This window comes from Sceloporus occidentalis, unplaced genomic scaffold (genome assembly GCF_023333645.1).
Source record: "Sceloporus occidentalis isolate IW3139 unplaced genomic scaffold, rSceOcc1.0.p SCAF_1, whole genome shotgun sequence".
Taxonomy (NCBI): domain Eukaryota; kingdom Metazoa; phylum Chordata; class Lepidosauria; order Squamata; family Phrynosomatidae; genus Sceloporus; species Sceloporus occidentalis.
The window spans coordinates 92,392,296-92,406,251 of record NW_028316981.1 but is presented as its reverse complement, the minus strand read 5'-3'; the positions used below and the strand labels follow the sequence as shown (position 1 = coordinate 92,406,251).

At 41.3% G+C, this 13,956-nt stretch overlaps 2 protein-coding genes across 10 annotated transcripts in view; both read right to left on the bottom strand.

Annotated features, from left to right (window-relative positions):
• The window catches only part of MAPK9 (mitogen-activated protein kinase 9), a 52,457-nt gene extending 47,136 nt beyond the window's left edge, over positions 1-5,321 (bottom strand). For 7 of the 8 annotated variants that reach the window (XM_089529246.1, XM_089529217.1, XM_089529254.1 and 4 more), the window contains exon 1: positions 4,202-5,044. The gene's annotated coding sequence lies outside the window, so the exon portion shown is untranslated. Of the gene's footprint in view, positions 1-4,201; positions 5,045-5,136 lie in introns of those variants that run through there. The other variant, XM_089529237.1, reaches the window with a different exon arrangement.
• Positions 5,322-9,465: 4,144 nt separating this feature from the next.
• The window catches only part of GFPT2 (glutamine--fructose-6-phosphate transaminase 2), a 105,221-nt gene continuing 100,730 nt past the window's right edge, over positions 9,466-13,956 (bottom strand). For both annotated transcript variants that reach the window (XM_089529182.1, XM_089529172.1), the window contains 4 exons: positions 13,717-13,844; positions 12,899-13,066; positions 11,216-11,377; positions 9,466-10,508 (listed from right to left, as the gene is read on the bottom strand). In XM_089529182.1, the coding sequence (XP_089385308.1) occupies positions 10,464-10,508; positions 11,216-11,377; positions 12,899-13,066; positions 13,717-13,844 (503 nt within the window). In that variant the 3' untranslated portion in view covers positions 9,466-10,463. The remainder of the gene's footprint in view (positions 10,509-11,215; positions 11,378-12,898; positions 13,067-13,716; positions 13,845-13,956) is intronic.

Genomic DNA, 13,956 nt, shown 5'->3' with positions numbered 1-13,956 from the left:
TAAACTGAACCTGAATCCATTTTCCATTTAGATCATGGTCAACAGGCAACTGTTCTAAAAGGGGCTGACATAAAGAAAGAACTGGATCTCTGACCAAAGAGATATGGGCCAAAATATAATTTGAGGCATTGATCTTTAGCCTTCAGAAAGTCATTATGGGACTAATGAATGGCACATACAAAAATCACTACACAATAGTAGTTAATGCTTTAAACTTGAGCAATAATTAGGTTACTTTGGTATTGTTTGTATATGTAAAGAGTAATCTGCTGTTTTTCCTCTGGGTTTTTCTCTGGCTAAGGAAAAAAAACAGCAGTTACACTATACACCACTGAGTAAAAGACGACTGAAGATATTTGCACACCAGAGTAGATGGCAGTTACACACTATTCCTGAACTGTTCATACTATGTCTCTCAAACAACCCAGGAGAAACAGCAATAAACCACCACAGAGTCTTCCAGTAGTGATTTAACACCAGACTCCAGCTGGTCAAGAGTGAATCATACAGTGATTGGAGCACATCCAGGTATGAACCAGCAGTAAAGTGCCACTGCAAATGCACCAAATAACATCCTGTGTCACAAAACTGGTTGTGAATATGAAAGAATGTAAAATGCTTGGTCGTCTGATGTTCCATGATATTTAATGAAAATCTTCAAATTAAAAAAAATAATCAAAAGATTAACTAACACAGATTATTTCTTCACTGAAATGTAGAAGTGACATCTGCTTTAAAATATTGTAATACTGTCTAAAACAAGATATGTATTTCCATGTCTGTAGAACTGCACAAACAGAAACAGCATGGCTATTCACTATATATAAATTAGCGGTTCCTTAGACTATGTTGTTGCATGCACCTGTATACATATACACTTGCCCCTCCATTTTCACAGGGGATCTGTTCCGGACACACACACCCATGCGAAAACAGAAAATCAGCAATATGCAAGCCCTATTGGCATGAATGGTGGCATGAGCCTGTGGGCGCACACCCCATTTTGTACACCACTGTTTGCTGCTCATGAACAGGCAAGGGATGGAGATTCCAAGTCTGAAAAAACAGAGGGGTGACTGTACTGAGAAGCAACACCCAACTTCCTCATGTGTGCTCAAACCCTAATATACAAGTGAGATTGTCAGATTACCAAATAATATTAACTGCCCTAAGGCCTCATGTTATTGTTCTTCCTACATGAGAAAAGCATACTATCCACATGCAAAAATAAGTCTTTTTGAAGTCAGCAGGACTACTGAGAGAATCTGTGCAGGCCTGCATTGCATGGCCATAGATGTCAACAGGATTTGTTTCAGAAAAAGTTACAGAGGTGCAGCTCCAGAATGTCAGCTACTTCTTCTCTTACCCAAAAGAAAATGTATCGGATTTGGATTTGAGTCTCTAGGCCAGAGCAAACGGGTGCAAAAGAGAGACCTGAGTCTGCTCTGGCCAGAAGCGGGTCCGAACCCCACTGACTGCACAGCCCACTCCCAAGGTGGGCCGTGATCACAGGGGCCAACAAGAGTCAGATTATCTGAGTTTATTTTTGCTCCGTGGCTTCAGTGTGGCTTCCAGCTGCTTTATGCCTGTCTATTTCACCCCTCTGTTAAAGGCCATACATTTATTGAATAATCTCACAGTCAACTATCCCAGAATCACTTCCTTGCTGTATAAAATAATTACTAACTTTCTCAACAGTGAATATAAGTTCAATAAAGTTTTCAATGTACTCTACAAATATAGAAAGAAATTGATAAACAGTAATAAAAGGTAAGAAAATAAACATGACTGGAGAACTCTATAGGTAAGAACAAAAATAAATGGCTCTTAAGAAAATTAACTGCCCTAACAAGTGTCCTACAAACTAGTTGACAAGTTTTTGGTTAGTATTCCTAATTATTTCATACATGTTTTCATGTCTGAAATGAAAAATCAATACAACAAGTAGACTTATCTTTTAAAATAGCATCTGTATCTGATGACAAGATCTAACACAACTCACACCCAACAATCTGATGCACTGACAGTAAACCATACTGATTTAAAAGCACAACCATCCCATGACAGTATGGGCATGTCTCTAGCACCAACATCCCAATAAAAGTAGTGCAGTATATTGTGGCTGATTTGAGATGGTATTTAGGAGTTACTTAAAATAAAGCTTATCCAGCATTCCTATGTATATTTCCTTGAAAGTAAAACTCATTAAAATCAATGGATACAACTGTATATACTCATGTATAAGTCTAGAAATGTAGGTCAAAAAATTGACTCAAAAACTGACTTATCCATAGGTCGGTGTAAGTACTGTATCTTAACTCTTATTTTAAAAAAAACAACTATCCCCTGGTGAAAGGCAAGAGTATAATCTGTCCTGGAAGCACCGATCCCATCTACTCTCTCATCCATCCAGTCTGAGGAGTGAGCACAAAGAGCTATGTCTGCTGGAATTTTGTACGTTCTTTGACATTGTTTTACTTTGCTTCATCCTTTAGATCCTTTGCTTTATGCCCCTAAGTTTTACCCTCAACTTATTGAGGGGTCATTTCAAAATCCATAATTGAGTATATATGGTACTTTCAAATGAACAGGTGTAGGCCTGAGCTGTTACTCCTCATCTCATAAACTATCTCATGGTATAGATTAGGGTGGGAATCCTGGTGTCCTTCATATGTTGTTGGACCATAGGTACCATCAGTCCTACCCAGTGTAGCCAATACTGGGGATTGCTCTTCAGCATCTGGAGATCTATATGATTCTATTACCAGAATAGAGTTGCATTCTGATAATGAAATGGCATTTCACTGATGGTGAAGATGAAATGAGAATTATATCTATTTGTATCCTGCTTTTTCTTAAGAATTGGGACTCAAAGCAGCCCACAATTTAAAAGAACAATAGAACTAAAAACATACAGAAGGTGAATCTTAAAATATAATGAAACTATTTACAGTATTTAAACAATTCAGCTGTATGTTAAAAGAACAAAATGCAACTACAAAACAAAAAGCTCTTTAAAACAGTTCTGCTAAAACCACATAGCACCACTGCCCCGTTTTAAAAAAAAGTTTCTGTTTTAAAAGCCCATCTGAATAAAACTGTTTTAGTCTGCCAGCGGAAGGCCATCAAGGAGGGGGCCATTCTGGTCTTCCTGGAAAGACAGATCCAGAATCTAAGGGCAGCTACCAAGAAGGCCTTCTCTCTGCTTGCAAAGCTGGTGGGACAGAGAGAAGAGCCTCTCCTGAAGATCTCAGAGCCCGGGCCGGCTCATATAGGGAGATACGGTCTGCCAAATAGCCTGGACCTAAGCCATATAGGGGTTGAAAGGTCATAACCAGCACTTTGAATTGTGCCCAGAAACAAATAGTGGAGCTACCACTGGAGCTGTTTCAACAGGGGCATTGTGTGGTCTCTGTAACCTGCCTCAGTTAACGGTCTGGCATTGCAAGATGTTCACCTGAGCACTAGGCCCCAGATGAGCATCCTTGAAGGAGGTGGTTGTGAGAGGCAGGATAAAAATGGCCCAGGACAGCTTGATTTCTCCTAGTCCAAGAGGGAGACCTTGTGCATGATATGGTCTAACCCTCAAATAAGGGTCCAAAACCCCATGTGTCTGGGCCAGAGTTACATTCCAAACCTCTCCCTCCTCACCCTCTGAAATTGCAAGAGACAGAGGATTATGTGGTACCTGAGGAGGGGAAGGAGAAGCGGGGAGACAGACAGGCAGACAGACTGTATGTTGTTTGTTGTTGTTAACTGCCCTGGAGTCAATCTCAACCCATGGTGACTGTATGGATGAGACATCTGCAAAATCCCCGTCCCCTACCTCTCTGCTCAGGTCCTGCAGATTCAGGCCCATGGCCTCCCTAATTTGGCCTGTCCAACTGGCATGTGGCCTTCCTCTCTTTGTACTGCCCCCTGCCTTCCCCAACATTATAGTCTTCTCATGATGTGGCCAAAGTACGACAGCCACAATTTAGCCATCTTGGCTTCCTGGGAGAGTTCAGGACAGGCTGAGCAGATGTCCCAACCGCAAAGGAGGACAAGGCACCGCAAAACGTAGGATGCTTGTGAAAAACGTAGAGCATTACAACATTTAAAGGCTAAAAACACTCCTATAAATGTAAACCCCTGATTCTTAGTCCAGCTCAAAACGGATGACGTTTTGGAATTACTCCAGGACAGAAGGCTTAAAATGTACCTCTGAAATGAACCTCTGGTTGCCCTGAAGACAAGGCACTGCAAAATGTAGATACCTGCAAGAAAAACGGAGGACGTGGCCAAAAAAACCACCACCACCACAACTAACAACACTTGTATAACTATAAATGCTGGCTTCTTAGTTGTGCTCAAAATGGAAGATGTTTTGGAAGCCCTCCTGGATGAGAAGGCCTGGAATGAGGTCCTGGGGGAAAGGAGCAGGGCCTCCTTCCTGCCCAGGAGGAACGTCCTCCAAATGCCCTCCATTGTGACCATGACTCAGGTCCAAGACACACACCGCAGAAACAATCCAGCTTGAGACCGCTTTCACTGCCCTCTGGGCTCAACATGCCGGGGATTCTGGGCGCTGTAGTTGATCCTTTTCCCCAAGTCATGTTGTTTATCACCATTATTCCACTTCCTACATGCCCCTTCGGTTACCGGAGATCGGAACGAGGCTAGACCTCTCTAGCACAACCTCTCTCTCGTCCTGCCTGGGCAGCTGCAGTCTCTCCTTCCCCCTTCCAAATGCCGTTTCCTCCATTCCCCCTTTGGCCGCCCTTGCACTGACAACACCATGCATCGGAATGCGCTCCCTCCTCTGCAGCACAGCGCCTTCTCCCATCCGGGGAGCTGCAGCTCGTCGTGGCACCAGGGACCTGCTCTCTGACAGAGCAAAACTACAGCTCCCAGGATCCCCCGGCGTTTTGTGCCAGGGGCAGTCAAAGCGGCCTCCAACCGGGTGATTCCTGCAGGGCGTGGGGGCTTGCATGGATACATCACACACGGGTCTCTGTTTTTATGCGTCCTGATGCTGCCGTCCTCCATCTTTCTCCTCGGGGGCTCCTCCTTCGGGAGCCCCGCTCTGCGCTAGGCCTCCCTCCCCATCCCCCTCCCCCCTCCCCCGGCGTCCGTTACTCCCACCATCGGCCTCACCTCCTCCACCTCCTCCTCCTCCTTTGAATCCCGGCCGCGGGCGAGGCGCTCCTTCTGGGCCTCAGACGCTCTCGCTCCTGCTCTCGCTCTCCCCTTCTAGCCGCAAATGGCCTCCCTGACGCTCCCTCACAGGCCGCAACCAGGCCCCTGACGGACACCCGCGGGAACCAATCAGCGCTCGGCTCCGTCCGGATTCGGCCAACCAGCTTTCGCAAAGGCGGGTCTTCTTAACGCCCACTATATGAATAAGGGAGGGGGCGTTGTTGACGTAACGTGACGTCACCTGCCTGAGAGGAATGGCTATCATTTATGCGAGAGAGCGAGAGCGAGCCTTCTTTGACCCTCTCCTCTGCGGAGCAGGGCTTGTTAAACTGTCACCTCGGGAAGGAAGTGACGTAATCACTCCTTATCAGGCTCCCCCCTGGTTTGGCTGCCTCCACACACACACTGCAGATATAATCCACTTTGACACTGCTTTAACTGCCCTGGGAATTGTAGTTTATTGTAGCCTCAGAGCTCTTTCTGACAGAGAAAGGCTCAATGCCTCACGGAACTACAGTTCCCATGATCCCCTAGCCTTGAGCCCTGGCACAGTTAAAGCGGCTTCAGGCTGGATTGTTCTCGCAAACTGGATGTAACCTTTAATGCCCCCCCCCCTCAAGTCGAAAATACAGAGCGGAAATAATAATCCAGTCTGAGGCCGTTTTAACTGCCCCTCAGGGCTCAGGGAATCCTGGGAACTGTAGTTCATTGTGGCACCAGTGTCTCACTGAACTACAGCCTTGAGCCCTGGCAGTTAAAGCAGCCTCAGGCTGGATTAGCAATAGCAATAGCAGCTTCATTTATATAGCATTCCCCCCTCTCTAATACTATGGAATTCTGGGAATTGTAGGATTTCTTTTTTAGACGGTTGGCCTCTGTCAGAATGCTCTGGTGCCACAACAATGATTCCCAGAATTCCATAGTATTGAGCTATGGCCGTTAAAGTGGTGTCAAAACTGGATTATTTCTGCAGTGCAGATAAGGCCTTGTAAAAATTATTTTAACTGATGCCATTTAGGCCGCACATGCGCTGCAAAAGTAAGCCAGTTTGGCCCCATTTTAACTACCATGGAATTCTGGGAATTGTAGCTTGTTATGACACTAGAGTGCTCTCACAGAGAAGGGTAAATATCTCACAAAGCTACAAATCCCAGAATTCCATAGCATTGAGCCACAGCAGTTGAAATGGTGTCAAATTGGATTATTCCTGCAGTGTGGGGGCAGCCGTTGTCCCAATGATTTTAGTGACCCTGCCCCACACTGCAGAATTAAAGCAGTTGGACACCACCTTAACTTCCATGACTCTAACCTACAGAATCCTGGAATTCGTAGTTTGGTGAGGCACCACCCTCACAGATCAGGCTGAATATGTCACAAAACTACATATCCCAGGATGGAGCTATGATTGTTAAGGTGATATCAAACTGCTTTAGTTCTGTAGTGTGGATATACCCTTAATAAGTCTTAGTTCAGTCCTGGCCAGTGTCAACATATAAATCAAATTGTAATCCTAAAACTGGTACAGTATGTAATATGCATGGAGAAAGCAGATGACACAACCATTCATATGATCGCAGGCAAAAGCACTCCAAACAGTGAGATAAACCTGTCATTCCTTTTCAATAAGACATATTATTTAAAGTGATCATCTTATCCTCATTTGGCACAAGATTCTTGACATTATATAGCTAGGCCCTTAGTGCAAAACGCTACAAGGAATGGAAAAAAACAACTCAAGGTACCAGGATACAATTCCACACTTGAAAAAAAGTTGCAAATGCTTTTGTGCTTTTCAGCCATTTTTTCCTGTCCCACTTTGTAGCCCGCAGGAATGGGAAGTTTGTTAGCCTCCAGATGTTGCAGGTCTGCAACTCCCATCATAACTCCCCTTGGAGAAATGTAAGGTATTACAATTAGGGAGAAAAAATGAAATGCACAGATATAGGACAAGGGACACCTGGCATAATGGGACTTACGTGTGAAAGGGATCTAGGATCCCTAGTAAACCACAACTTGAACATGAGCCAATAGTGTGATGCAGCAGCTAAAAAGGCCAATGTGATTCTAGGCTGCATCAATAGCAGTAAGTAGCATCTAGATCAAGGGAAGTAATAGTGCCACTCTATTCTGCTCTGGTCAGACCCCACCTGGAATATTGTGTCCAGTTCTGGGCACCACAATTTAAAAAGGATGTTGTGAAGTTGGAGCGTATCCAAAAGAGGGTGACCAAAATGATGAAGAGTCTGGAAACCATGCCCTATGAAGAACTACTTAGGGAGCTGAATATGTTTAGCCTGAAGAGATGCTTAACAAGTTATATGATAGCCCTGTTTAAGCATTTGAAGGGATGTCACATTGAGGATGGACAAAGAAAGAAGGAAACAACAAATACTATATATAAATGATTGGAATAACTGCAATAGGGACGTGTCTCATTCACAAAACATATACATTTGTATTGACAATATTGAGTCTCAATGATAAACAATTGAGCAACTGTATATACATAAAAAACACTGTGCTGTATCCTTGTGAATGTCACTGATGATCCAAGTCCATGCAATAAGTATCTGCAGTGTAGAGCAGTGAAATTATTCTGCTGCTGTAGCAACCAAATCCAATCAAAAAGTTTGAGAAAAAATCATTGGTGCTTGCAGCAACGTAGCATGAAACTACAGGAAAAGATTCTACCTAAATATTAGGAGGAACTTCCTGACGGTAAGAGCTGTTTGACAGTGGAACACACTCCCTTGGAGTGTACTGGAGTCTCCTTCCTTGGAGGTTTTTAAACAGAGGCTGGATAGCCATCTGTCAAGGATGCTTTGATTGAGAGTTCCTGCATGGCAAGGGGTTGGACTGGATGGCCCTTGTGGTCTCTTCCAACTCTACAATCCTATACCACTCCCGAGACTAAGGACTAGCAACATTTACATTTAAATTCAGAGTTTAAAAAGTAACTGTGCAAACATACTAAAACACAATTTCAGAGTTAAATACCTGTATTCCTGCTCAACCCAAAATATTAAGAAATCCCCACCAATGTTTTACAGCACTTCCAAAAAACATCCAGGTTCAGATGTTGAAAAGACTTCAGGGTAAGGTTTTGAAGGGGAAAAAACTACTGAGAATGCCACATTTTGTACTCCGCTGAAAGCAATTTACAAATGCCATTCTCAATGGGATTTCTAGGCAGAGAAAGTTCATGATAAATGGTGGGCTTTAAGATTTGTAGGGTTTATTCTGATTTGGAGGCATAAGACTGAGGAAATGCCATGCTGTGGTCTGTATGACCCACTCATTATCCTGTTTCCAATTGCATCCAAATGGCTCTCTGAAAATCCTACAAAGCATGAAACTAGCAGCACTCTCTCAATGATTCTCAACAAATGCTGCTTCTTTGAATTGAGAGAGGTCAATTAACTTATTACTACTGTCCATTTATAAGACTTACCTATTAATGCCATTCTAAAGCCAGGCAAGATAGTGGCCATTACATCTTGTGGCAGCTAATTCCATCAATTAACTATGGTTTGTACAAAGAGGCATCTCTTGTCCACCAGTCAGTTTCTTTGGATGATCCAAAATTCTAGCATTAGGGAAGAAACATCTAATTTCCCCCTCAGTACATGCATTTGTATTCCTGCTGTGGCTTGACATCCATTTATGCACACATACACCCAGAATGGCACATAATAAAATCAGCCTGAATATTTGAAACAACTGAAGACAGTAAGGGCATACTAAAACTACATTAATCAGCTGTACAAGCTAGAACAAGGCAGCTCAAAATTTATTCAAAACTCTTCAAAACAATTTGAAACCATGCACTTGAGCAGATTTGTATGAAATCAACTAGGCCTCAAAGGTTTTAGTAAAAAAAAAAAACCCTGTTTCCTCGGTGCCAGAATGACACCAATGTTGGCACCAAATAGGTCTCTAAGGAAAAGATATTCCACAATTGGGGCATGACAATGATAGCAGAGAAGGCCCTGTCCCACAGCCCCCACACCCGCTTACTGCCCCCATCAATGGGACAAAGGAGGTGGTATATTTTTAATAAAAACATAAAGAGGATGGTGATTCCCCCCATGTGTGCAGAGAGGATGCAGGGGCCACAAGAAAAGTTTTGGGTTTATATACAGCTTGTGGGCCACATACCCTGCCTCACTAGTATTATGAAATACTGGGAGTGTGTGATGGAAGGTTATGGACAGCATATGTGTAGATTCTAAGAAGGAATCAAATAAAACTGAGTCAAGAAAAAGTCCTTTATAGTCAATATTTTCTTTAATTGCATAGCATTTGGGTTGTTCAAACAGAACCAACAGAACAGAACTGAGCCCACATAATACCCAATAGCCTTACAAATATTTAAAGGCTTCACAAGATTACATAATACTGTTTGAGAAGATGAAGACAGTTTGGCTCAAGTAAAGCAGTATTTGGGTTAAAGAGAACTACCAAAAAAAAAAACAACCCCAAAACACAGAACTAAGTCTGAATGGTGTTTGAGAAACTTTAAGAGTGCAAGAGCACTGAAAGGTATATTTTTAGCAATATGGCTGGAAGAACCTGTGGAAAGATGCAAGGCACATAACACTAGGGAAGAAGGGTGGAAAATAACTTGAAACAGAATTCTACTTAAAAGTAAAAATGCAAACAAAAGAATTTGTACATAATTAGCAAAATCTTAATAAGCCCAGATCCAAATCATGAGCATTATCACTACTACAAGCAACCAATATAGTTAAAATAACTTAAATGCTATACATTTGTGTATATATAAATACTTTGTATTTAAAAGTAAGGCAGCAGTCCTATGCACATGTACCTCGGAGCATATCCTACATGTACATATATAGAATCAGGCTGCATGTATAGTGATGATTTATTCACAGTAATACAGGAAAAAGCTATATACATACATATTGCACAGTTGTGGAAAATATCATTCATTAACCATATGTAAACAAAGATTTTCTTCTATTCTTTGGCAATGTTTTTATTCCAGAAATGCTATAAGCAAGAGCACTTAGGTGAAAGGCATGCAACAAATACTTAAAGGCACAGTAAGCAGTTTTTTTAATTAAAAATAACACACTTTCCAGTTAGCAATATACCCATTCTTCTGATTTCACACTTCTGCCATCAAAATCCCACAAAAATATATTTGTGCTTTGTAGTCGTGTGCTTTGTAGGGTCAGTGTCATCAAAACACTTTGTTAGAAGAGTTTATGACAGAAATATAATTTAAAATATTTGTAACATATTCTATGACAAAATACTTATTCCACAGTCACAGATTTGGCCAGATTTCTTGGGAAATCCACCTGAAACAAACAAACAAAAAAGGATTTTCAGTATGTTACAACTTGGAAAGATGTTTTTCATTCAAGACACTTGTGCCAATCTCTAAATCAAATAATCTGATCTAATCCAGTGGTCCCCAAACTGTGCTATTTAAGGGATTTTGGATTTCAGCCCCCAGAATACCAAACTACTGGCCAACATGGCTGAGGATTCTGGGAGCTGAGGTCCAAAATCCCTTAAAGAGCACAGTTTGGGGACCACTGAAACGCATTAAGGTAAAGACACACACCCCACACCCCATGTTATCATCCCATGGGGAAGGAGACATGGCTATCTGGGGAAACCAAGAGTACTGAGTTGGGGATCCATGAGGGCCAGATCTCAGGGTCTGAGGGTCCCAATCACTGTTGTCAGACCTCCTCACATACATCATATGTTATCGCCCCATATTGGTGACTGACAAGCTGTCACATTTTGAACAATGAAACTGTATGTGCCAACCAAAATTTGGCTCTGATTTTTTTTAAAAAAATCTGCACATTACTCCACCTTTAGCTGAATGTATGCTCTGCATTAAAAAGAAATGAAATCAGATTTGCGCTGAAAGGGCACAACTATTTCTTTCTCTAAATACCATGCAATCATTTCTGTTTCCAGTCAGGGGAAGTATCCAAGTGTGTTTGTATAAGTGCTTTAATTGGAGCATCTAAATATAGAAATAACTTACATCATATCCTCTGAGAACAGCCAGGTGGAATGACAGCAGCTGTAGAGGAATAACACTCAAAACTCCTTGCAGACAGTCCACAGTCTGTGGAAGTTCAATAGTTTTGTAGGCAAACTTGGAGCTCTCAGTATCTTCTCTGGAACATAAGATAACAGGCCGACCCTGTAAAGAAGTGAAGTTGAATAATATTGATTTGAGGTTATGCTTTTATTTCTACATTATCTGCTTCAGACAATTCTCCTAAAGGTAGCAAGAATATCAGTAAAGCCATACCTAAATGTATAAAAACTTCCTCCCCAGCCTCTAAGAACTGAATGCATGGCTTAAATTTACAGGTTCCCACCTTTCAATTTAAGGCTGCAATCTTCCTCACACTCTCCCAAATGCAAGTCCCACTGAACTTAGTGGGACTGCTAAAGAAATTTGGATAGAACTGCATTGCAAATGTTGCTACAGTGTCATCTTTATTAATGAGTGTTACAATTACAATATAAAAAACAAGTATAACCTATCAATATATTACAAAAGATACAAAAATTTCCACAGCTTTTGAGCCAAATCACCCTTGCATATCCCTACTTTTCTGCTTCCCCTAGAAAAAACACAAAATTGTGATGGGGAGGGGGAGACTGAAATTGTACAATACTGATGTTTCAGACCAGATCCTGTATAACTTACAGCAGTGTTTACAGTGTACATATTACATTAGAAAGAAAAATTATATACATTGAATGAAGAAGATCCTGATAAAGGTTTATAAAATTATTTATGGTATAGAAGAGGGGGAAGTTTTTTGTGCACTCTCTCTCATGACAGTGTTATGGAATTTGGAATCACCCAGGGAAACTATTAGCAGTGGGTTCGGGATGACAAAGGATGTATATTTTCATGATATTTGCTGACAAATGACAGCAATGGCCACAAACTTAAATAGCTTCAAGAGGAGGCCTTATTAGACCTGTGTTGCATATTTCCATTCAGAGTTGTTAGCCATACCAAAAGCAACCTCTAAATAGTATATCTTTGAAAGAGAATATATAAATACCAGATGTTTTGTACAGATAATGGGGAGAACTCTTTTTGTGTCCCTAAAGCCTAGTCACTGTTAGATGCTGCAAACAGGATGCTGGTCTTTACAGGCCCTTGGTCTGAATCATCAAGATTCTTATGAAAAGTTACCACTCAACAAAACAAAGTTCATCTGTGGTTTGGCTATATGGTTGTTGTAAAGTTGTTAGGTCTGGGTTTTTGTTTGGTATTTTTCAAATGAAGAATGTTGAATATTTATGTAGCATGCTTAGGGCTGATGGGAGAAAAATAATAAATGAATTCTTAGGATGACATTCTTTCCTAACACTGGATTCCCTGATGTTGGACTAGAACTCCTATTATCTCAGACAGCAAGTTAGTGGGTGAGAATGTTTCCAATAATATCTGGGGGCTCATGGTTAGGAAGGGCAAAAACTGTCAACAATAGCACTGTTTGTTTATTAAAGGAAAGGAGCAGCAATTCAAATTCTTCAGTCTCCAAACGGCTATTACACAATGTCTGCCACTTTTTTAGTCCTGAAAATTCTGAATAAAACACCCATTTGGGTACATGGTTCTTGACTGGGGTACACATACATCACCATTATGATTCTGTAGAGATTAACATTGCCCTCCAGTGTATAGACAGCTCACCTGACGTGCAGTGACCTGCTGTAGAGCATTCTGGCACTTTGTGAAGCAGGGATCTTTCATAATAATCATGATCACTGGCATTTGCTTATCTATCAGAGCCAATGGCCCATGTTTCAACTCCCCAGCCAGGATGCCTTCTGAATGCATATAGGTAATTTCCTTGATTTTCTGCCAAGTAAGCAGAACAAGATCAGAGTCAAAGTATTAGATAAAAAATTCATAACATTATTAAGTGAAGATGGGTAACATTGCGCTAAATATATTAGTTGTTATGTGTTGTAGGCCCAGTAAAATGAATGTGACCTCTTAGTCACAACTAACTTAAACTGTTGATTTCAGTGGGTCTACTCTAGAACTGTATTTAGCCCAATGAAAAAAAATTGAAACTCAAAAGCTACTTTCAGTGTGCCCAAAGACCCATGGGTGATATTTAACGTACATGGTACTTTAGGTCCTTGTTAAAGTGCATGTACAGTTGTCATGCCTGAATACAGAGCAGGAAGCTTAGGGATACTTAAGATCCAATAGGGAACAAATCCATCAAACATCGCTTTTACAAAAATTAAAAGCAGATAAAACATACATTTTCTGCTTAACTTATGTGCCTATGAAGCCACCAGCCACCTCTGATAGTAAAAATGCACCTGTAGTTCTTTCTTGTGACAGGTTTTCTTTCGCAGTTTACCAAAACATCCCTAATACATGCAATTTTTGACAAATGTCCATCTGTTTGATGTTCCCCAAACTAATATAAACAAATGCATGTTACCAACAACCATAAAAAGTCTTTTTCCCTGTAAGTTAAGATATATTCATACCAATGCCCCTTCCAAGCAAGTAGCATAGTTGTAACCACGGCCCATAACCAAGAGTGATCTCTGCTTATACAGTTCAAGTGCCAGATCATGTATCTTCTCATCCAAGGACAGCACTTCTTTGATCATCTCTGCCAGGAAATTAAAATTGAGAATTATTTACATTATAATATTTGTGCCCACAGGTGTTTATTTCAGAAAAAAAATACAGCAGATATAGCTGGAATTACATGAATTCCACTT